Source organism: Dicentrarchus labrax, unplaced genomic scaffold (genome assembly GCF_905237075.1).
Source record: "Dicentrarchus labrax unplaced genomic scaffold, dlabrax2021, whole genome shotgun sequence".
Lineage (NCBI taxonomy): Eukaryota > Metazoa > Chordata > Actinopteri > Moronidae > Dicentrarchus > Dicentrarchus labrax.
This window is the reverse complement of record NW_026136724.1, coordinates 11,175,545-11,201,372: the sequence shown is the minus strand read 5'-3', so window position 1 is coordinate 11,201,372 and position 25,828 is coordinate 11,175,545. Positions and strand designations below refer to the sequence as shown.

The following is a 25,828-nucleotide window of genomic DNA, read 5'->3' as shown; positions in this document are numbered from 1 at the left end:
TTTACTTTGCTCACAGTCTCTCTCTCTCTCTCTCTCTCTCTCTCTCTCTCTCTCTCTCTCTCTGTCTCTCTCTTCTCTGTGCGATCCAGTTGAATGGGTGAAAAGCAAAGGAGAGAGAGAGAGAGGGAGAGAGAGAGGGAGCTTGTATGAGGCAGTAGTCAATCACTCAGCATAGGCAGCTGGAGAGAGAGAGGGAGAGAGAGAAAGAGAGAGAGAGTGAGAGAGAGTGAGTGTGTGTGTGTGTAAGAGATTGGAGAAGCAGCCAGTCGTTCGTCCCTCACTCCACGCTCTAAGTTTATAGGCAGCCAGGCAGATTTTCTTGGCTTAGATGCGGCGCTCATGACAGGATTAGGAGCCAGGGACGCAGGACCAACCGGAGATCTGCAGGTCCTAGTGGATGAGCCCGAGCCAGATTCTCTCCCTGCACAGGTAGGACCGAAACCTTCATATTGTACCAAAGTGTAAAAGGTCTGTCTATCTACAATTATTCAGCCGAAAGCAACAGCAAATCACCAACTCTTCCTGATACAATATTCAATGTGCAAGAAGAATTTTTTGGCAAGTATTGTTTGGCAGCACATTTTGGTTCTTGGTGATAAAATCAGATTCCCTGAAGGCTTAGAAAAGACCACAGCATATTATTTTAATCTTGATGTGAAATGGTTCTTAGGTTGCAGAATATGTAATAAAATCCCCTCTAGGATTATTTCTGCCTCCTTTTTGTTTTAATAGAAGTGTGACCCCCTTTTTTATTTCTTTGTTCCAAAGACATCATAGGCATGCACTGCTAGTGTCTGCATGGACAAAGAATGAATACAACTCATGTCATGTTGAGAACTCACAATGTGATCAAAGTGCAAATGTGAAGATACAATGGACAAAGCTGACCTGCTCAGGTTTGCATAACATGGAATACTGTATTAATTCATTCCATTTGCTGCTGTAGTGGGTTGTACTTTTTGGCACTTGTTTAAAAATGAATGATGAATTATTGTATTCTTTACATTTAAGTTGCAGCTTGTGCCAGGTCAGTATTAGGAATTGCTGAAGTAAGCTCTATTTTTCGACCACAAAACTTCTGGTCTTGTATGCGTTGTGTAATCTGGAGTTCTTGAAATTGTGCCAAGTCTGTGGAGGGTCATTGCACCCTGGCGCTGATCTTGATTTCCTCTCAACCGCATATAAATCATGCAGCAAAGAAAACATTAATTTGCTAATTTTAGATGCTTCCTTACGGATTTTGTTAATGTAACTGGCGGGTGGTCCCATGCACTCACACTGCCATGATTAGGCATTCAGTTCCCTGTGTAGTTCAACAGATAGAGCTAAGCACCACTTCTGCCAGAGTGAGGGGTTAATTTACCCACTTGATCCCTCTTTGTACTGTAAGGAACTCCGGACAGCCATGCCCACCAAATGACTCATGTTCATTGAATAAACAGCCAACTCTTTTATTTTATTATTAATTTGGTGTTAGCTGTGATTCAGGAAATTTGTTACATTGCTCCTTTTGCATAGATTTGCAGAATTTAAGGGTATAATTACAAAATGCTTGTGTGTATATATATATATATATATATATATATATATATACACACACATCTGCAGATGGAGTTATATATGCCCCTGTGTAAGTTTCAGCAGAGTCTCATGCAGCGCAGAGTGGAGTGATGTGTGGCTGCACTCTGGAACCAAAAAAAGGGGAAGAGAAAAAGCCTGACTTGCAAGTTTACTCTGATTACAAAGTGCGAGTGAATCCCTTTTACTTAAATTTCTGCTGTTTCAGCTTGCCACAGTTATGTTTAAGTGGAACACTTTGTTGTAAGAGGAGTGGAAGAATCATGCTTTAGGTGAGTGTGTGTGTGTGTGTTGTGGTGGTTGCATGTGTGTGTGTTTAAGGTGCAGATGTGTCTGGCGCCAGTACAAAGCAATCAACATAGCTGGTTGGTGGGGAAGACATTGTGAGTGTGAGCTCTGTTGAACGTCTCATGACAGTTTTTTAACTCCCTCTTTGTAATGAAGCAATTTGCAAGACACTCAAGATTTTTGATAGAAAAGAATGAAAAGAAAACTGATAACACAGTAGAATATTACATAACAGCTAAATTAATTGCTTCCCCAACTCTTCATTTTTCTGTCCCAGAATTTATAAACATGACACATTTGAGCTCTATAGTAATCCTGTGTTTAATGTTTTATGATGGAAGTGTTTTGTAGTTAGCAGTTTCAGAACATGATTAGACACAGCCAAGAAACAGAGGGAGACCACACTGATGCCTGCATAACATCAGCTGAAAGCTGGCCGGTTGTCAAACACACACACACACACACACACACACACACACACACACACACACACACACACACACACACACACACACACACACAGGAGTTGCATCCATGCAACAAAGTGTATACATGAGACTCTGACCTCTTTTGAGGGTTGTAGCTGCTATTCTCGTGGGTATGTTCGGATTACAGAGAATAGGAGAAAACTGATTTCTCATGGGTATAAAGAACACACAGTTTTGGTCTGTTTCCATCTTAAAGTTTCTCTTTCTGATGTTTGCTTTTGTGAGTTCACTACCTCTGACCTCTGTCGGAAAAAAAACAGTGGTTTTCTGTCTCTAAACTCGCCTTTCCTCTTCTGCAGAAATGATCGTGTCTGGTTTCAATTAGGCTCTCAGGGATGTGTGAGTCTCTCTCTCGCTTGCTCTCTCTACATACACATTATATGTCTTTTTGTGTCACTGCCTCATCCCCTGCTTTAATGGCTTGTGGTTAGACTTTTTTCCTCCTCTTCTCTTTACATTCTCATAGTCTGTATTGTAATTTCTTCCTTGGGTTACTCTCCATCTCGTTGGCGTGTCTGTTACATGGTAACAAGCCACAGACCTTTGTGCACACACTCCACACATAAAGGAAATTCAGCCCAAAGGAAACAAAGTAAGGTCAGCTGGGAGGCTTGGCTTGCAAAGGAAAAAAAATCCTCACCTTTAAGCTTTCTTCTTGTTCTTGCCATCCAACAATGTCACTGTTTCTTCTGTAATTAACTGCCTGACTGACCGCCTGACTTTCTGCCTGCTTCCTGGCTACATATAGGACCAATGCATGCATCTTGGATGGAAGCTGGATTTTTTAAATTTTTCTAAGAGTAGCTAAGAAGAAAAGACTTGCTCTTGTTTTTGTAGCCTCTCCTCCTTGTTCTCACTTTCTCTCTGTAACACAGTGCCCCTTGTGTTTCTGAACTCTTTCCTCTGGAGGTCTGAACTCTTTCCATCCCCAGTGGCTTGTCCAATGTTATTGGAGCATGGAGAGCTTCTACAGGCAGCAACTGGGCAGCCTCAAGGCTTTGAGGGTGAGAGGCTGTAACATTGGATGGACATGGATTGGATGGTTTTTTATACTTTTTGTATGACTTGCATATTTCTCAGCCTGGTTGAGTTTGCAAACCAGCATGCATCAACGTATCAATAGAGAACAAAGGCGTTTTCTCCACGTTAACACTTGACTCACCTTTCTTTTCGTTGATATGTTTTCATGAAACCAGTGATTTTCTTTTGACCACTTGGGGGCAGCGGAACACGCTGTGAACACAACATTGACATTACCTTATAAAGTCGATATGCCTAACATGTTAGCAAACTGTTTCTAATTTACACATCCAGCAGATACAGAGCTACATTTGCATTCCCCTGGAGTCACTCTCCTTTTAGCCCTAGTCTGATATGAAATATCTGGCTCTTTGGCTGCTATATGCTCTGCTATGTTCACCAGCTAGTTGCTAACTGACTCTGTCTGGAACGTAAAACCAAAACAATGAGCTGAAAGACTCTAAAATGCTCCATAAAGCTGAGTAGGAACAGTTTGATGATTGTTTGTCAGTTTGTTCCCTTTGAGTGACCCCATTCACATAGACATAGTCATTTCATCCATTGTTGACATAAAATGTTGATTTGTGCAGCTTTAAGGCAGGAACTTATGTTTCAGTCTGATTGTGTAATGTCCCTGAAGTGTTGTGAAAAAAAGGGGATCATCAGCAGTTTAGAATTTGTCTCACAATTGGATCAAGCCTCAGACTCTTCAGAATCAAAACATTTATTTTAAACATGTTTGATATTTTTGACTGGAATCTGGACAAATCTGAAAGGTATCCTGTATTTGGACCCACAAATGTAATATGGGAAGGTCTACTGTATTGCTAATGTGTGCTGTTGGCTTAGTTCCCAGTTGGTTAGGATTTGAAATTCTTCTTGTGTGTTCCCGGCTGAGCAGAAGCCCAGCATTGTCACCTGAAACTAAACAAATCCCTCTTCCTTTGCCAGGGGGAATTTCCCTTTAGCTGACATCTTTATATTTTATAACTCATTCAGTTTCAGCCTCTGGCATTAATCTTGTCCTAAGGACTTTCCTTCTGTCTTCAACTTTTTCCTTTAGCTTTATTTTCAGTGAAACATTGTTTGAAAGCAGTTTTCAAGTAGGTGTACTACCTCCATCTGTATTTCTCTTAACGTCAGTGAGTGTCTCTTCTCTCACCCACTCTTCCTGATGTAGGTGGTTTGTGATGAGCCCAACCTGTCTGTGATTCCTCCGGTCTGCTGAGACCAAATGACCCATTTGAGCCCACAGACAGTTCAGAAAACATACACAGACACACGCACTCACTTTTGTGTGTTGGTGTCTGTTTTATTTTTCTCCATTCACTGTCCCTGTATGGGTGCCTGCAGTATGCGTGTCTCTCTTTGTGTATATCTGAATAATATACTGTTTTATGCTATGTGTCTACTTGATTGCGTGTGTGCCATGTGTAGGTTTCCCCGGTTCTTTGACCGAGCACTTCAACTTCCTCTCACCCTGGGTAATGTCACCAATGAAGTCCAGCTAAACCACCTGGTTAAATTATACATCCCACTTCATTATGCAACACTACTGTGCATTATTTATGTGTAATGTATGTGGTGTGCTACTGTACATGCATTTATATTTATAGCTCGAAATTAAAGCATTTAGTTCATGCTCTTAAATCAATCAATCAGTTGTTTTAACTTCCAGATAAAGGCACTTTACAGCAGGGAGACACTTAATATTAAGTTGGAGTCTACATTCCCTGCACCCTACTCCCCAAAACAAAATTCCACTCAAAGAAACACTGCACACTTGAGCATTTGTTCAGTGGTTTGTTTTGATGGAGAGCACTTGTATTGAGTACTTGCTGTCCTTTACTTGCCTAAAAGACTGACTTGTTAAATTGTTATGGTTTGAAAAGACATTCGAAAGATTTAATGCAAATGACCATATAATGATTTTTCCATTTGCTCAGCATTTCAGACACAATGATGCAGTAAGTATCTGCTCAGTGCACGCTGGTAATTGACTCTCTATCACAACTGATGACATAATCATACTCTCACTGTTACACGCATCTGAAGGGTTTACTGGCAGTGCTGCCCGATTGCGGTCTCCCCGTAAAAATGTTGGTGAAATGTGATAGAAAATGGAGCCAGGAATGTTAACAAAAAATAAAATGTCAAATAATTAGCACCCAATATAAAACAACATACTGTTAACAGAGTGATCCAGGGGCCTTTAAACTATACTCTTGTCAGCATGCATTACCTTTGTTAAACTGTGAACAAACTGATAAAACTCTCAGCCAAATATGGCACTACATAAAGTGCTGAAGGCTAGAATATGATTGATGAGATCTCTTTGACATGGAGAAGTAACTCACTTTTTCATCCTGGGGGTTCTGTTTCATTCGGATTTCAGACAATGAAGACATAAGATTTGTCAAAGCTAGAGTTTGAGAAATACGTTACTTAGAAAAACATTTAGATTATGAAAAGTATGTGACCATGTTGGTATTAGAATCTTTGTAGTATTTGTTAGGTAGAATCCTGAAAGAATAAGAGTATTCACCCCTGCTAGCAGCTCTGTGAGGTGTATATGGGGACAACATTGCTTTTAGCTAAATGCTAACATCTGCACTAACATATTTACAAAGGCAATGCTAATCAGCTGATGTTAAGCGTGTATAATGTTTACCATCTTAGTTTCACATCTTCACATGCTAACATTAGCTAAAGTGTAGCAAAGTACAGTTGTGGCTGATGGAAATGTCATTAGTCATTAGATGCATCTATATTTTCCTGGATCATCAAAGTTATTAGGATACACTGTCTTGAAACCATGAATGTCTGTACAAGATTTCATGACAATAAGCCCTGGATAGACTGCCACGCCCAGAGCCATGATATTAGCATGGCTAAAAACAACCCAAGAGGAAGACACCAATTTGCTTATCACAGCTATATGCAATTAAAGATAATTGAGTATAATCCATTATGTCACAGGTTTTTCTGGTTATATATGCATCATTCACAGTTGCACATATATGACAAACAAATCTTTTCAAAAAGGCTTCTGATTCTTCCCACATGCCCATTTTTTCCATGGTCCAAAATGAGAGACATGTTGCTACCACATTTTATGTCCAGACCAAACTTTATTCTGGTTCAGCACAAATGACGGTGGCAACAGTCTGCATGGTATTTAGAGTGGTACCCCTGAGGAAGTAGCTGACCGGAACCATGAGGTCTTTCGGCTTGATGTTTACAGACACAGGGAGACAGCTTCGTTGGGTCACCATAGACTGGCCAGAAGGAGCTGGGGTGGGAAATAATACTAGACTGGAAGGGCTAATTCGGGCTGGTATGGGCATGAGGTGAACCACAGGGACGGGTTTGGCTTGAATGGGTTTGTTATGGTCCCAGCTGGAATGTGTCTTGGATTATAAAGGCTGACCATGGATAGTTTTCTAAGAAGGGCTGGACTGTTCCTGCTATGCAGCTGTGATGTGGTAAAGAGCTGAGCACTATCAGTACTGGTCCAAATGGTTATGGAGATGGTTCATTGACTATAAAGGGAAGTAGAGATAAAATGCTAAAATGCTTTTTTGTTTGTAACGAAAGCGAACAATTTTATTAGCTTGTTTCAAACATGAAATTCACTTTCATATTATGAGTGACACCTGTGGAGGAGCCGTGTAATCATTGGTATTATGTTAGAAATATAGTGGCATTTAAAATGTACCAGCTTCTGTCATTGCAGCGCTTATTCTTAATTTTTCCATAACTTTATAGAGGGGTAACAAATTAAAGGAAGAACTTGAATATATAACAAATGCAGGCAATGCAGTACACATGCTTCCATACAAATGTACTGCATGATTTAATTAAGATTGAAGGTACCCTGTGGAGTTTTTGACCACTAGTAGCGCTATGGAGTAATGTTTTTATAGGTGCGTCCCTGTTTTGGTTGTATTGTGCATGCACACGAGGATGCACAAGCAGGCAATACATGCGGTTTCATGCTATTCTGCTAAATTTAGCCAAGTGCCAAACAAAGGCAGTGAAGAAGCCGACGACGACTGTAAGCTAGAAAACACAGATTTAAACAATACAGTATTTAAAATCAGCTTAGCAAATGTTTTCAGGAAATGCAATTGGGCCCAAGGATACACAAAATGCGTTTTTGTAAGGAACACTGAATTTAAACATAACTTGTGTTTTTACAAGAAAATTTCACAGGGCACCTTTAATCTTTGTTCCCGATTAAGACGTCGTCTCACCACTACAGCAGTAAACCAGATGTTACAAATGTTGGTATTGATGAACAAGACAGGCTTTATTAATCATGTGAATTAATGAAATAGAAAATGTAATGCATGTTCTTTTATGCTTTATATCATGATATCAGAGAGCTTATTCATTATTATCCACAAATGGAAACGAACATCCTTTGGAAAAATAATGTTCATCCCTCCTGTAGAGTTCCAGAAACTTGGAGAATCTATGCCAAAGAGTAATGAAGCTGTTCAGGAGGTTTGCAATGGCCATGTGGTGTTGGTTTTTCCTTTAATTTGTCACCCATACATCCCTAATATTTTGTCATTATCATGTGTTTCCTAGAGGATCTAGATACCCTGTAGTGGAGTATGTATTAGTGCCATGCTTTACCCACTGAGCTACACAGGACCACTGGTACAGTTGGATCACAGTATTGTATATAAACCACATGTACCAGACCAAATGACTTGAAAGCAGTTATACACAGAGAGGGGGAGGATGTGTCTGGGTCCACTCAGGACCCCTCTACATGCTTTCCACCTCAGTCTAGTCTAGTCTGGTGTTTGGACTGGCACAAGTCTCGCCTTGTGTTGAAACATGTCTCTCATCAGCTGCACAACCATACATCAGACACAAGAACATGTGCTTGCAGTTGATGTACAGTACCCGTGCACGTGAACACACACATTCAAACTTACAAGGGCATGCTCGTATATAAATATAGAGGAATAAAGACACAAATACATATATTTCATACACACAGTGACAGATGGTGGCTGAGAAGAATTTTTTGTTAGGTCTAATGTAACAGCTCACTAGAAGTGTATTATTGCATGTGATGGCTGCATTGAAGGAAATCGAACTTTAATGTTTGCTTCATTTGAGACGATTGATAGTTGGACTGTTGAGAAGCGCTCAATGTACTGGAAAGTGTGTCCCCTGATACATTCTCAGCTGTTTCTGTCTGTAGCTAGCTAACATGCCCAGTCTGTTGTTCACAAAGGAACGACACCATCTGCATTAACAGGCTTGTTCCACTGGAACACTGTAAGGGGGCTGCGGTTTGGTACAGTTGGACTGAGTCAGCGTGAACAGTGTGTGAGTGTGTGTGCACGCGTGTGTGTGTATGGTGTCCTGGCAGACCTGTTGAACTTGCCATTTTGCCTCTAATCACACAAGGGACCCATGACTCATTTTTATTTTTTTTTACCATAATATGTGCTCACACACCCACACACACAGACATGTTCACATAGTCAGGGAGCCAAAACAAGTGGCTATGTGGCAAAAAAGGTCAATCACCATCATTATTAACCCATAAATAGTAATGTCTCCAGTGTTCCAGTTTTCATATTTGTGGCTGCTGTTTGTTTCACAGTTTGGCGGTACAAATGGCAAAACAGCAAGGCTGCAAGGAAGAGAGAGAAAAAGACACATGGAGTAGAGAGACAGAGTTTTTAAAGCAATTTCTTATTTTGGGAAATGCCAAACTATGAGGCTATTGACACCACTTTCATATCTTTCTGTTAAATATGAAGCTACCGGTAACAGCTGGATTACTTAGCTTAGCATAAAGATGGGAAACTTGAGCCTGTTGCACCAGCTGCAAGGAAGTTCAAACATAGCCCAGTTATAATGTAAATCATTACTAAGTTGTGACTTATGTATCACTAAAATAAAAGCAGTTAGTACAGTGTGCTACGATGCCAAGTGGCTCATGCAAGTAAGTGTATTTCCCAATTTTTTATACTATCCCTTTAAACATTAAGTTTATAGACCGTTTGAGGTCATGTCAATATTTACTGTCATCTCAGTAGCAAAAGTGAAAGTAGTGTGAAGTTGTTATTCCACTATAAAACCTCTTAGGAAGAAGGTTGGGTTTGACTTAGCAGAAAGACTGGAAACAGCTAGTGTGGCTTGGGTACGTATAGGGCTATTTCTTGCCCGGGTATTTCTTATCCGCTGGTTTCCTGGCAACCTCATGGTTACAACAAGACTAGCGTAATGTCAAACAATTCTTTTCGCTAAGTTTAGGTTTAGTTGCCTACACTTAACCAGTAGTGGGGGATCAGATAACGCTCATACACTGAGTCATTTTGGAATCGGCATACATTATAGGCAGGGCTGGTTTAAATTCAGATAACAGCCCATATTGATCGGAGACAGAACTTGTTTTGCAAGGGATAAACATCCTGCAAGTGAACGGATGTCTGAGAATAAATAATCAATAAGAGACTAAAATGAAAACAGAGAGAGGTGGAATCAATAAGATGAAGGCACAGAAAGACAGAGGTGGGCCATATAAGAACCATCAATGAACACTAAAGGTAGAGAGAAAAGGCATGTTTAATGCCAGGGAGAGAACATCCTGTTTAGTTGAAGGTAGAAAACGTTCATGGGGTATCCCGGATAGAGAACAGCACTTTACTACGACCACATTTTAACCCATAACATGTAACAAATGTCCCTTTCTTTTCCTCCAAACCCCTTTTCCTGTTTCCTCTCCACTTTCCCCTCACTCTACCTCTCCACTAATTCTTTCAACATGTGCAGTGATACTATTTCAGTTGTCGGCATGTCTTGGCGGGCAACCAAGAAAAATCCTACATTTTATTATATTTGTGAATAAAATGATTAAAATCTTGCTCTCAGAATATATAAAACTCATTTTTATAATAATGAAATTATTGTCTCTATTTTATCTGTGCATTATTTGTGTTTCTGACAAACTTTTTGGTCCTTTTTTACAATTTGTGTGTCATCATTAGTTACAGCCAAATATGGCCATTGTCTTCAAAATGTCCTTCAACACATAAAACACCTCATTAGCAGCGATTCAAGTGTCAACTAAATGGATATATCATGAGAACTGGCCGTTGAAAATTCTCTCTCTCTCTCTCTCTCTCTCTCTCTCTCTCTCTCTCTCTCTCTCTCTCTTCATATACACAGCTGTGACCGGCCTCCTGTGTCCTGTCACACCAATCATCCAACGACAGTCTTCCAAGGTTGACCTGGTTACCAAGAGGCCTCTATTCCTATCCCATCATGCGTCTCCTCACCACCCTCTTCCTCCTGCTGCTGCTCCTGCGGACAGCTGAGCCCCGGAGAGGCCCTCGGTCAGGGGCTGTGGAGAGGGGTGCTAGAGGCCGTGTACGGGGCAGAGGCAGGGCTGGAGTGATGAGACGTCAAACTCAGGAGTGTAAGGAATACATGGAGGCAGGAGAGAAGTACCTGGACTGCCAGGACAGGCAGCTGACCGCCGTGATGCAGGACTGGCCCAAAGATATTCACCATCTGCTGTTGGCAAGAAATAAGATTCAGGTACGTACAGACAATTTACACATGCACAGTGCAAACATAAAGAGGCAAGACACAGAGCAGCTGCTACAGTTTAGACACCACCAACAATAATGAACAAATTCTCCTGTCTAGTACAGTTTTCTAGTACAAATGCATCAATTTTCTGCGAGTTAGTTCTCAAGCCTGTTACTCTGACCCTAAACCCAGCCAGCTTGTTGATACCATGAGCATCTGTGCACCATTTATTCGGGGCCGAGATCAAAGACACATTTTTCTGCTCTGTGTGTGTGTGAGTAGATTTTTGCAATGTCGGAGTGCGCACACAGGATGTGTGTGTCACAGGTGTTGAGAGGAACAAAACAAAATGGTTTGCGAGCGAGGTAATAAATAATAAAAGATGAATGAGTTATAAACACTGATCAAATCAGTGAAAAACTTTTTTAATTAAGCTTTACTTTCACCCTTCAAAGAGTTGGGTTGAACGAATGAGTAGTGTGGGAAAGAATGAATAATGTGGGTTTTACTGTATTTTTAGCTTATCTTTGCCCCTGTTGGATTTGGCATAAAATGAAGAACCTTTAAATGTATTAATTAAAACAGTATTTTTATTAGTATTAAAGCTATATCCTGCAATTTGTACTTAAAGTTGCAATTTGTCTACTTTTATATAAAAATGGGTCAAATGACTGTGATGAATTCATAGAGAAATGTTACCTCTGCAGTTCCACTTCTATGCAGTGTTTCAGCGAATTTAGTAAAGGCACTGGCAAAGTAAGCAACTAGCTGGTGAACATAGTGGAACATCCAGCAGAGATCTGAATATTCGCCCCAGGGGTATGTGGAGACCAAAAGCATCCTGTTTCATTCAGAGATCAACATGAACCCTTACACCTAATTGAATGAAAGAACTACTTGCTGGGCTGTCATTGGTCAAATCAGTCTAATGACCTGGCAAATGAGGTCATTAGTCCTTATAGTTCACTGCTCGTCCATACAGTGTACATCTGGTTTCTACTAAAAGCTCATTGTGCTGCCAAGCTAGCTTGCTGATTGCACAGTAATGTTCACTCAGTAGTGGAGACAGCCCTTTATCACTAGAAAACCCTGAGTGTTTGTTGCTTTCCATTACTGACTGAATGAATGAGTAAGTGAATGAACTGGCCAAACGTGTAATGCAATAGTAAATTAATTCAATGTGATGACAAGCCTTGATGAATGATAAATGAAATAATTTAGTCAACTAACAAATACAGAATACAGTAATTTAGACAGTTTATTAACATATATCCATCCAGTGCTGCAGGTAATTGTCAACAACATACATTTTTTGACAAGAAATTAACACCAAGAGTTCACATTTCCCCTCCTAGGTTTTGAGGGACAACATGTTCTCCCAGTTCACCCAGCTGAAGAGCCTGGACCTCCAGCAGAACGACATCTCCATGGTAGAGGATGGAGCGTTCAGCGGCCTCTCGCAGCTCACCACCCTACTCCTCCAGCACAACGGACTGAAAACAGCTTCCGAGGAGATCCTGCTCCCTCTGTCCCGCCTTACCTACCTCCGTGTCTATGACAATCCCTGGAGCTGCCACTGCTCATTGGATAGCCTGGTCAGGGCCCTGCAGGTGCCTAGCAACCGCAACCTGGGCAACTACGCCAAGTGTGCGGAGCCCCAGTCGCTGAGGGGCCAGAAGCTGAAGAAGCTGAATGTGGACTTGTTGTGTGCGAATGACAACCAGGTGGACAGGAGGCCGGGGGTCGAAGAGGGAGGGCAACCGAGGCCTCCACCATTCAAAGTGAAGCCAGAGGCCACGTCCATGTGCCACACCTACATGTTCCCCAAACCTCTGCTGGACTGCAGCAACAAAGGTGAGACTACTAGTGTCACAATAAAACTTACTGAAATGTTGTAAAACTTAAAATGTGAAGCACAGATGACATTCTTTGAATGCAAGATAGCTGATAACACACAACCTGTTTGACACATGACCAGTGTATAATACAGTTAAAGCAGCTGTAGGCAATTTTATCATCTACAGTGGGGTCATTGTTAGTTCTCTGTTTTATGATCAAGGGACCAAAGGTCCAGTGTTTAGTGGCATCTAAAGGTGCCGTTCTCCCCTTCCAAGAGTATAGGAGAAACTACGGTGGCTGCTAAACTCCCTAAAAACATGTCTAAAGTCAGTGTTTGGTTTGTCCATTCTGGTGGATAAATATAGCAGACTTTGTGTAAGAGGGCCCACTCCCTCTGTAGATAAAAGACTCATTCCAAGGTATCAAAAAACTAAAAAATATATTTTTTAAAGGTAATTACACACTAATGAAAACGTACTTATGGATATTATATTCCATTCCTGCCATATTCTGCCAATAGATCACTCTAAATCTTACACACTAGTCCTTTAATAGCAGCAAAACTAATGTCATCCCCCTCAGCCTCAGCTGTGCCTAGCTGTACTGTTGTACTAAGTAGCCACTGTTAGCATGCTGGCATAAACTCACACAAAGAATCAACCTATTTTTTCTGCATTAGAAACGGATCATCTGCAACCAATCTCAAGTGAAATCAACCAGTCTTGTTGTGTGGTGAAGCTGAAGCCTTTCTCCTTATTCAGTGGTTATCATGTGTGACGAAAACTATTTTCCTTCCAAATATATCAATAACAAATAGACTCCCCCGACAGAAGAGTGCCTCGTATAAAAGGCGCGTTTGTTAGGTTTGCTCAGCTCTCAGTAGAGTCGTGCTTGCTCGTCCAGTGAAATTGGGCACATGTTTGCTGTCTAATGTTTTGGTTAAATCCAGGCTGAGCAAGTAGAGTTGTGTTTGCTTTATTAAGTCTGCCATGTGGGGCATCTGAACCTCAATGGGGAAGGGGGAGGGAGCAGGTTTGGGGCTGGTTGTGGTCTGGTCTTTCAAACTCTTGCTTTTTTCCCGCAAATTAGCGCACAGCAGCTTTTGGTTAAAGGTCAGAGTAAAAGTTGGGGCTTTTGTGCATGGAGCATTGGCATTTTGATGAGTTGTATTGTGGTATATTTATGTTCTTGTGTGGTCTATTGTGGTGTTCATTGCTTATTCTTATTCTGCAGATTTTAGAAGGCCCTTATAACCACCAGCATCTCAATCTGTTTAAGTTTTCAGTTTTAATACTGAGTCAGCATGGGTACAGTGCTGCAGAAAATATGCAAACAGACAGGCATCGGTCTAGAGAAGGGAAAGCAAGCTTCTCCAACTTTCTTTCAGCTCCTTCAGCTTTGACATCTGGTTCTCTCTCTGTAAAAATGCCACTGAGGCTGCTATCAGAGGCTGTAACTTTCTCCAGTGTACCATAAAAAATGTGTTTCAGTGTTGCTTTTCAAAGACAGACTGGAGGCAGGGATGACAATTTCTGAATTTGTGCCGACAGATCACTTTTTGTTACTTTTATGTGGGCTCTCTATTCTCGAGTTGCTCTCTCATCTTCTCCCTTTTCTCTCTGTCCAGCAAACCCCCTTTATCTCATTCTTCTTCAAAGCACTAAAACATGACTCCTCTCACACCCAAATAGCATCCGCTGTCAACACACTGAACTGAAAGATTGTCTGTGTCCATGTTTCAGACCAAAGTGAGGCCCCAATTTAAATGAGCAATTGAATTCATCTATAAATGGAGAGCTTATGCCCTTCTCAGAAAGCAATCTTTCACAAAGCACCCACAAGCGAAAACCACACAATGCAGCATCTGTGTTGTGTAAATGCTTGAGGACAGTTTTTGCATATTTTCCTAATTCTTTTTTCTACAGTAGGACTTTTGAATCGATTCATTATCTGAACCACTGTAAGGTTTCTCTGTTTTTCTCACAGGCTGATTCCCACATCCATCTTTCCACATCCCTTCCTCTTCTTTATGCCTGGTAATAACTCTACATCCTGCCTCCTTCTAAACCATGCCCCACCGCGAAAGCGATATGTGATGTGTGAATGTTGCTTAATATACTACAGCCGTTGTGAATGACATTCAATACATGGTTTTTGTGCTTTTGATTTGCAAGGACTCCCATATAGTTGTACTGAAAGATGATACCAGTCGAGGTTTGGAGTCTTTTAATTTAGTTGTTTTCACTCTGCTGCATTCTAACACCAATGTTTTCATTAGCTGCATTGGTTGTATTAGCTGTCAATCAGTGTAAAATCTAATAACAGGTACATTATATCATTGCACATAATGTTTTCTCTTTGCCTTTTGTCTGTTCAAGAATCTAAACACTTACAGATGCTGGCAAAGTTTGGTATGCTGTGGTATTATATAGCTTTGAAAACTTTGGGTTAACTAATACAATATGATATCCACATGCATACTGAATAGCATTCTTTCAGTGAAATTGTGTTGTTAAATATTTAATATGGAGTTGAATGACTTTACCATGAGTGAGGAGTGGCTTTTATAGAATCAGAGCATCATTCATCTCTCCATGTTCTATAATACAGTGTCTCTCCATCCCACAGGGATGTTGTTAGGGGGCCACAGGGCAAAGAATGTGCTGTTGGCTCCTAGTGGTACCCCAACTTTTACTCACTGTGCCTATTTTATGTACCCCAGGGCTGGAATAGTTTTTTTTCTCCTTATAAACAAACAAAAGTTATACTTACATTCAGTACATCTTACCAAAATGCAAAATTGCTGAATGCATTTCCAAATATGGGCAAGTTTTCTGTCATATATGGGAATGGAAAGCAAGCAGGGAGTGAGAATTCAAAAACTCAGAGAAGAGTGGAAACATACGCTGATGTTTAATTCTCCAAACCCTATATTTTCGTCCTCTCTATCTCTTTCTCTCCATGTCTCCCTCACTCTGGTTTTAAGGCTGTTTCTCTGAGGTGAACCACAGCAGATTTCAGGCTCCACGGTCCAATCTCACTGGAGATCAATGGTATACACAGTGGTTAGAGTTAATATGGGAGCTCTTAAGGCTGTGTTTCTCAAGAAAGAAAAGAAGGGAGGAAATCTGTGGAAATATCAAAAGGTGCCTTCAAATTACTTCTGTTTAAGTCCCTTTTGCACAGTGGAGACATTGTTGAACTCTAAATTTACCCTGGAATAATACTATTTTTATACTCTTACTCTTTTTTTAATGCAGCGGGGGCCAATTCATTGCCACAATGTCATTATAGCTTAATATTTTCAGTAGAAATACAGCAACTTGCTGGGGTAAATTTGGTTGTGATATTTTTACTACATCCAACGTGGACCATATACAACATTAAACATAAACGTTAACATTTTTTGTATTAGCCTAAAGCTAAGTTTCAAATCTCTTGCTAGCTATGCCAAAAAAGTAACCTGAGCATAGAAAAGGTTTAGCATACAAAAATAATGTTTGCATATGAAATCACTCTGCCTTCAAGACTGTGCTCAAAGGTCAAGAAATCATTGGTTTCAGAAGTAAGATAAATCCTACATATTAACTTCTGGACGTCTGAGAAAGGAAACAGAAAAGTGACTCATGTATATGGTGAGTTGGCTGCTTCCCAGTCACACACACACACCCACACTCATGATATTATGTCAGGGTCTCCATGGACTGCCTGGATCATAGACCGCGGGCATTTAGTCAGCATAAAAACTTAATCTTCCATAATGTCATTTGAGCGAGAGGTAGAGGTAGAGTGCATAAATGAGAAAAGAGGAAAGTATCAAACATCACTCTCTACTAACAGCAGGATTTAGCTGCAGACTCTGCCAGAAGTTTTCCTGCAGTAGTTTAAAGGTCCTGTCTGCAATGGGAACTGTACAACGTCTGGGGCTCAGAGTTTCCCAAAGGAATTCTTCACACAGAGGTGAAAAGGTCACTGAAACATTGTGAGAATACACCATGGTATCCTAAAATTGTTATGATATAACTGAACAAGTTGGCAGTTACCTCCACTGTTAAATAATCAGGATTTGGATGGATATACCTTGGATGACAATAGATTGATTATAATTTGATTATTTTTCTTTATTTTGTTATTCCCAAGACACCGTTGTCATAGTGATGTGGGCAAAAAGAGGCACTTACTGTTCTCAGTCCCAAAGCAGACTCTGGATGTGTTCATTATGATCTACAAGTATGGAGTTTTACTAGTTTTTACTTAAGAAAAATGTACCTTCTTGTACAGCCACATCAAAGTCTGCTTACAGGTCCCAATGCATTGGTAAAAAGTAGTTGCTTAAAGTATTTTATGGCTCCAAAGGGAGCCATGTGAAGTCTGATAAACTGCCTCAAGTGATGTCGGTTGGGGCTGAAGACTACAAATTTGAAAAAGAATACAATTTGAGGGTTGTGGACTTAGACAGAAGTGAGCTCACCAGACCTCTGTAGCCTGCTTGAGGCTAATGACTCAAGGCTACAAAAGCTGCTAGTAGCATAACACGCCCAAATCTCTGATCATGCTGTCAGATTTTTGGTTTTGACATATAATACTGTACCACCATAGTGCCAAGCGAGGATCTTGTGTACTCTCTAGGAAACAAAGTATAGTTTTCATGCACACCCGTTTGGAAAGAAAGTCAGTCTAATACAGAAACCTATTCTCTTCTGTTGTCACTCTGAGTTAAAGCATTAAGGCAATAAACCTCTTTTAAAAATGTAGCATGACTCAAACCATCATTGTAAGGGAGGACATGACTACAGGCACTAATCTGGTCGTTGTAATCGTGATATCCTATAAACAGAGTTGTCAGCGTGTTTAGAAAAGGCTTCACCTCTGCCTCTATATATTTGGTCTGAAAGATGACAGAGAGTTATGTATATTACATAAAGTCCAAACATGATCTGCATTGCAAAATCCAGAGCCTGGAAACAGAGGGGGCAATTATGGTGGATGTTGACAGGTTGCACCCTTGAAGGTGCTAATGATATAAAAGATCCTAACACACAGTTCTCAGAAGTTGTTTCTTCAGCCTGGGTGTGAGGATAATAAGTTGTGTAGTTAAAAATATTTAACAGAATATTATCAACACATTTCCTAAGGCTGCATGTTAACTAAAATGACTCTACTATACTTCCTCTGCTACCAATATACCTCTACTCTGTAGGGTCATAATGAATACAGTGAGGTGCCAGTGACCTCACATGAAATATGTTTAAAGTTCGAAAGGTTTATTGCTGCTTAATTCTTTGCAGCACATCTAGTGAAGAAAACACGTCAAGAAATCAGTCCCCCTGTCAAGCCTAGGGCTTGGGTCCAAACCCCAAAAATTCACTGCATTACGCACAGTTGACCCAAGAGTAATCATGTCAACACTGTAAAAAATTAACTGCTTCCCTTTCTACTGTCTAAACAGGATGCACCACCTGCTCCAAATGGAATTGGTATTGATGCACAAATGAAGTATATCCTCCAGCTGTAGCTGTATACTTCACCTTTTGCAAAAAAAAGCATAATAATATAGCAGACATTTTACAGAATATAATATTATGGTGAAGAAAGCTTTTTTCCTTAACACTATGTGCACATATAATTCATCAGCATTGCTAACCCATGCTCTCTGGAGTAGTATATGTAGATAAATGTTCAATTAATGTTCAGCACTACTACTAAATCATGGAAATAGCTTAGTTCTATCTCTTCAAACTATGTAAATACTGCTGTACCTTTACTGCAACGCGTTATACTAATGCACGGCCTACATGTGTTTAACTTATAGTGGAACCTCCATAGGATGTATTGTTGCAGAAAGTAATTCAAACTCGGCAGCTTTGACATAAAGCAGGTGCTATAGTTTAGACTCCACAGGATAGATAGAGGAAATCACTCAGAAATTTAACAGCCAATGGCCCAAACTAAATTCAAAGCAGAGTTGTTGTCAGTGAAAACATTTCCAAAAAGGGAGAGAATTTCTCAGGTAGTACCAAGAGGGACAGATGTTCATGTGTTTCCCCGAAATAATGACTGCAGCAGATTCAGCATTAAACCCAATCCAAACCCAGTTATGAATGAATGACTTCCCTGACATGCTCTCCCTCTGTCTCATTCTCTCTGTGTTTTTTCTTCATTCAACAGTTTGCTCTGAGGAGGCACAGATGTTAAAGTAGGAAAAGCCTTTGCACTTTATCTACAAGATTTGCTCCATTAAAAATCACAAGATATCCCAAAGGCTCCTGATAAAAATGGCTGACTTCCTGAAAACACGTGGAAGCAATGCTAAAAGAGCCAGGGACACGTAACATAGCAAATCAAGTTAATAAGCGTGATAACAGCTCTGTTTCCATAATTGGCCCAACTTTTTTTTTCTTATACCCAGAGGAAAACTGGTCCTACTGGTCACATACATGACCTATGCAGTTTCAGCCTACTGTCACTGCTGAATACACAGTGTATTATCCTCATTCACTGTAAAACACAGACACCAGATGCATCTCTCCTGGACTGTGAGGATTTGTTTTTTGGCTCTAAAAGGTTGAAGTCTGATTTCTCATGAGCCTGGGAATTTGAGTCTGATACGTAAGAGTGCCAGCATTTTTCCAGCTTTTTCTAATCTGAAAATGTGCTTGGACAAAGTTGCAGACACATGTACACCTAAGGCAGTGTGGGATTTCTTTTAGACTTCACGGCAGAGGACTGATAGCTTTTGGAACCTAAGTGTTTCTGCCTTTGTAAATGTCTCTGCCTGCTGCACACTCAACAACCAGCAGTGCTTCACATCACTGAACAATAATAATTACATTTCCTGAGTGCATCGGCTACATCTGTGCGCATGCTGTATAAGTGTGTGTGTTTGTGTGTGTATTTTTATTTTCTTAGAGTCACTGAGGATTTATGACACCGTGCCTCCATGATAACCAGCTACAACATCTGTGGCAGTAAAGTGTGTTCATAAAGACTGCAACATCTGCACCGTAAAAGTGTCCATAAGCATTCTTCTGACCAAATTATACAGTCCATGTAAATAAATACATGCAGGAAACTAGTCCACAGGCATGACTGCTGCATGCATATTGTACAAATTTTTTTCTCTACAAAATAAAGCAGTCATTTTATATCAAAATTAACATGTTCATTTTGATGATACAGGTTGCAGGGGCCACCTACTCAGTTTTAAACAAAAAAAACATATACAAACTTAACAACAGATATGATGTCCAATTTAAAGGCGGTTGTTTGTACAGACACTGACAGGTGAATCAAGTCTAGTGACTGTGTGGGAACAACAAAACCAATTCAGAATCCACAAAAATGCTTTTTTTTTTCAGGAGGCTTCTGAACTCCCAAAAGTAGAACTTGTGCAATCAGGGTCTTAACATGAATCTGGATCTATTTATTGTCTGTGAAAAAGCTCCACATTTTTAGATTCTAGTTCCAGCTTTGTTGTTTCTTGCTATGGTACAAAAATGTGTTGACAGTGACAAATCTTTATTTTAACTGTCCCAACATTGCAGGGATATTGCATCTGTAAAATGTGCCTCAGCGTGGGACTTTGATTTAAAACTCCAGAGAGGATCTGTTATCGAAATGGGAATATGTGGGAATCACTGTTTCGTACATTAGACATTCTTACATCGGGGGGGTGGAAACACTGAAAGAGAGCAAAAACACTCACTGGCACAGAAGTGAAACATGGTTACACATGCTGTCACTCTAGACCTCCATCTTGAAAAGGTTCAATGTTGCACACAACCCACACAACATCTTGAAAATGTATAAGGATGCAGACAGATTGGATTTCCAGCTTTCCTGATGATTTTGGGGATTTGCGCTTTGTATTCTGATTTAATTTGTTGTCCACATCTTCCTTAATCCTGTAAACATATCAACATGAATACAGGAATGAATCTTGATTTGTTTTCTTTGTGCATTATTCTCTCCATTTGAACCTATGTTTCTTTGTCTTTCCGTCTTTGCAGATCTGAATAACATCCCATCTGACCTGCCATCTGACATAGTGAAGATGGATCTGTCCAGTAACAGCATCAAACATCTCAGGCCCAAACAGTTCCTGCTGTCCAAAGACCTCAAGCTGCTCAACCTCAGCAGCAACAGCCTGCACCATATAGACACAGGTAACACGACAGCCCCACCAACCTCACACACACTTGAATACAGACATCTCGGCACTAAATTACATTATACAATAGCCACAGAGATACTTGATTGGCTGGCAGGTAAGTCATATTTAATGAGTACTTTTGCTTCTTATACATTACATGTTAATTCTTTCTGATTAAATCAACCTAACAGTGGGTTAAACTAGTGGTTCCCAACCTGGGGGTCAAGGCCTTTGCAAGGGGTCGCAAGATTAATCTGACAGGTCAACAAAAAACTCAACAAATTCATGTTAAATGTTTGTCTTTATCTTTTTTTCCTCAATTACCAGATGCATTTACATCTTCCCCTAAAAAATATTCAAAGTAAAAATCACTCTTTCGTTGCCTTGTAAGTTAAACTGACTACAAATATGTATGAAGCCACATTCACAGTTACAAAGATAAGCAATGCAACCTTTTGAGCATGAACACACTAGAGCTACAACGTTTAGTTGATTAATCGATTAGTTGTTAACTATCAAAGTCATCGCCAGCTATTTCATTTTTTAAGAAAAAAATGTCCAAATTCTCTGATTTTAGCCTCTCAAATGTAAATATTTTCTGGTTTCTTTAGTCCTCTGTGACAGTTAACTGGATATCTTTGGGTTGTGGACAAAACAAGACATTTGAGGACACTATCATGAGCATTAGGGAACAGTTAACAATTCATTGAGAAACTAATTGACAGATTAAGTGATAATAAAAATAACATTAGTTGCAGCCCTAGCACACACCAAAACATGCAGCATATATAATCAGAGGGAACACATTTGCCACTGATGTGTGTGAACCAGGGGCCACATGATATATTGCCATACCGAAGGCCTTGCAAAAGCACTTAAAATGACAATTAAACACTATTGCATGACTACACCAAGTGCTGTTTGAGACAGCCATAGATACCTCTGTGATTCACTAGAAAGATGATTATACTATGTACTATCATTCAACACTCCCGACAAAATGCAACGGTATAGTTAAAATGTGACACATTTAACAACTAGCCAGCAACTCAATACTAAAATAGAGATCAAGAAAAGGTTTGAGAAAATATTAAGCCTTTCTTCCAGCAAACACAACATAGTTAATTGCGCTCACTGAAGCAGAATATCTGTTCTGAATACTAATTCTGCCTCAGCATTAGAGGAACACCATTAAAAAAGTGCAGACTCATTACTCTCTCCAGGCTAATGATGTCTGGGCTCATGTCTTCCTGCCCAGGAGGGAAATCCTTTTAAAAACCTTGTAGTTTTTTTCATTACCCTGCAACATATGTAAACAATCTATCTCTGTAGCTGGCTCCAGTGCGTCCAAGACTATTTAGAAACTGGAGAATACGTTCTGTGTAATTCTAAGAGCTTGTGATAGCCATTGACATGTGGCTTCAATCTCGGTTACTCCTTCTAATCATGTTCACATTTGGAGTAAAATAAAATGAGTTTAGAATTATTTTCAAGAAGTTGTTCAATTCTGCTTTTCATGTGGATGATGACCACAGAGAGAGAAAAGAACATGAATGAAAAGGCATGAAAGCTCTGGCACACTTGTATTATTTACTATTGTCTTTCATTGCTTGTTTTGGCCAATTTGTGTGCCAAATTGTTGTGGTTTTCCCTCACAGGACCAACCCGAAAATAGAAAAAAAACAGTAATTTAGTCATAGGAAAGTACAGTTTATTAGAAGGTCAATTAAGTCTCCGATATCCTGTGACTAATAACTTGACACTTTAGGAATTGTCACAATGTGGGGACCCCACCCATCTGGAATTCCAAACTCTGCAAAAAATATTTCTTAATACTCGTCAAGTCCCTGTAGAAGATCCCTCTTGCCTGCATTACTTTTGTGTTACTGTAAGTGAAGTAACAACGAAGCAGCACACAAGTATGTAATAGTGGGGTGTATGTAACAGAGATATCTGTAGTTATGGTGACTAGAGACTTTAAAATTGTGTTTATTTGTTATGGAGACTTGTTGCCAAGATCAGAGTGGGGCAAGCTTGGGGGGTAAATCCTAAATGTATCACCTCTGCTGAGGTTGGATGAGGGTTGTGTTTCTGTGCCAATCTGTCTGTTAGCCCGAAGAATGTTAATGCATGTACATTGAAGCTGGAAAAATTGATGGCAGGGTTTAAAGCCTCAGTGGGTGTTACGTTGTATGGATCTGCAACGGTGGCAGAAGTGCTGATTAAAATACTTGGAGATTAGGGTGTTAGCTCTCTGCTTCGCATTTATTCCATGACAAAAGATTGACTGTCTCCAAGGATGGTGAGATAAGGATGCTTTGAAACAAAGAACAGATGGAACAACAACGATGGAAGAGTTGTCACTTAAACTAGCTAAAGTATGGTCATTAAAGGAATAGTTTGATGCTTTGGGAACCGCAAGTTTATTTGCTTTTTGGCAGAGAACTGGATCAGAAGATTGAAACCACTTGCATGTCTGTATGCTAAGTATGAAGCTACAGCCCGCAGCTGCTTAGCGTAGCATAAAAGCTCACTTATTAACATGTTATATCTCATTATCGCTGGGTTGTTGCCAGGCATCCAGAAGAGATTCCAGGAAGTTACTCCTCGGAGCCAGACCTTTCATAAACAGCAAATTGTTATTTTTACAGTTACATGTTTTATGTATGGGATTAAACAAGCCAGTTTATATAATATTTGTGATTTTAAGAAGCTCCGGTTGGTGGATTTTGTTGCAGTTTGAAAGAGCCAGGCTAGTTGTTACCCTTGGTTTCCAGTCTTTGTGCTAAGCTAATGTAGCGTCATATTTTAGCAGATGTGAGAGTGGTTTCGATAATTTCATTTCACTCGTGGACCTTTCTTAAAATATTCAATGATGCCTGAAAAGTGAATATAATTCACAGAGTGAATATTGCTTCACTTAATTTCATTGCTTGGGAAAATGTCATGAAAGTAGAGCACACTGGGCTTCCTGTGACCATAGTGACTCAAAACTAATCTAATGAACGGTACCGATTTGGGAAACTAAGTCTCTCGAGTCAAGAGATAAGACATGGGAGGGGGACGTGAAACAGTCCCTCCATTCCTTTTTTCCTTCCTCAGCTATAGTTCCCTCTATCTGTGTCATCTTTAGGGTTGAGATTGCGGAAACAGAAACTTATTTTTTCAATTATTGAAAATGGTTTTCAGAAGGAGTTTAGTCCCTGGTGTCCATTTTTCTTTTTCTTACAGATCTGTCTCAGTGATGTCTTTATTCTCCCTATATTTATCTGCCACTATATGTTCTACCCGCTCTTCTTCTTCCCCTGCTCCCATTTGCCTCCCCTCCTCTCTTCCGCTGTGTAAAGATCAAAGCTAGGCCTAAGGCTAGTGGACAGTGTGAGACCACATTGTCCCTTTACACAGACTGTCACAATGTCTGGAACTATTTAAGGATGTTAACAGGTACCTTTTTAACTCAAGTTAGGCAGATTTTGGTGATTGAGAGGTCTGACGATTCACATCCATATAAGTGGAGATGAAAGAGACAGCTAGATAAAGCTTATGACTTATTATCAAAATGATGACAATTCAGGTCAGTTGGTCTAGATTTCACTTCTTAAATCCACTTGAACCATTTGCATTTAATGCATTAAGTAAGTGAAACCCCTCCGCAATCTTTAAGAGTTTCGACACAGTTCAGACAACAAAAGTGTTTGTTCATTTTCAGTGCGAACACATGCCATAACCACGTAACACTGCTGTCCACTGAAAACCCTGAAACTGCAATTTTGGTGATTATCATGTTAAATTATGTGGTACAAAAATATCTATTTATGCAGGTTTAAATAAACCACACAAGCAACCAACCAGGGAGTGTCCATGGAGACATTGTTTAAGTAATTAGACAGCAGTATGAGATGCCAACTTAGATTGCTTTACTTTTTTTCCTCTCCCAGCTGCATTTGCAGGCCTGCTGTACCTCCGTGAGCTCGACCTGTCCAACAACAGCCTCCATTACTTCCAGTACGGTGTGCTGGAGGACCTCTACTTCCTACGGAAGCTTTCGCTAGAGAACAACCCCTGGATCTGCGACTACAACATCCACTACCTGATCTACTGGCTCAAGCACCACCCTGGCGTCTTCTACACTGGCCTGATCTGCTCCGAGCCGCAGGAGTTCAAGGGCTGGCGCGTCGAGGATTACGTCAAGACCTACAACGGGGAATGTCCCATGGATAAACAAACTGGAGGGATGGATACGGGACAGGGAGGACAAGGGGGGACGGACAATGATGCACAGGAGGTGGTGGGGGAGACGAGCGAGAGGCAGAGTGAGCGTCTGCCTCGGCCTCTGAAAGAGAAGAAGCCCAACAGGTTTGAGATCATCAGGCTGAGTTAGAATGGAGGTGGATCAGCGGACTGGTGTGGTTTAGTTTGGAGTGAGTGAGTCTGTGGACAGGCTAAAGAATGGATTAATAAAGGTAGACTCAATGATTTGATTTGACATGTAAAAGTACAATTCTGGAATAAAATCCATTATTTGTGCTTAATATGTCTTTTAGTAATTAACATTTATAATTAGACATTCAGATTTTCTTAAAAGGTTAATTGCAATGTCATTGCTAAGTTTACCTTTAAACAAAGATTTAGGAGATGCAATCTGAGTTTTTTTTCTCCATCTTTTTAGCAGAACATTCCCAGACCAGTCTGTATCAGATATAATAACCCCAAAAACGTCTCTTAGAATTTTCCACATCATAAACTGCAGGTGCTCTCTTATTTCTGTTGAGTAATTTTGATACTGAGTTCAGGATATACTTTTTTTTTTTAAGTAGTCTTTTTTGTACTAATTAATGTCTGACAATGTCTACCTGTTTTCTGGAAATAAAATTGGGTTTATTTTTTCTGAAAA

At 40.1% G+C, this 25,828-nt stretch overlaps 1 protein-coding gene across 1 annotated transcript; it reads left to right on the top strand.

The window, feature by feature from the left end:
* Positions 1-25,828, top strand: lrrc17 (leucine rich repeat containing 17). Its single transcript, XM_051392640.1, has 5 exons — positions 1-429; positions 10,578-10,949; positions 12,299-12,797; positions 20,792-20,947; positions 24,873-25,828. The coding sequence occupies exons 2-5, from the start codon at positions 10,674-10,676 to the stop codon at positions 25,313-25,315; spliced, it is 1,374 nt and encodes a 457-aa protein (XP_051248600.1). The 5' UTR covers positions 1-429; positions 10,578-10,673; the 3' UTR covers positions 25,316-25,828.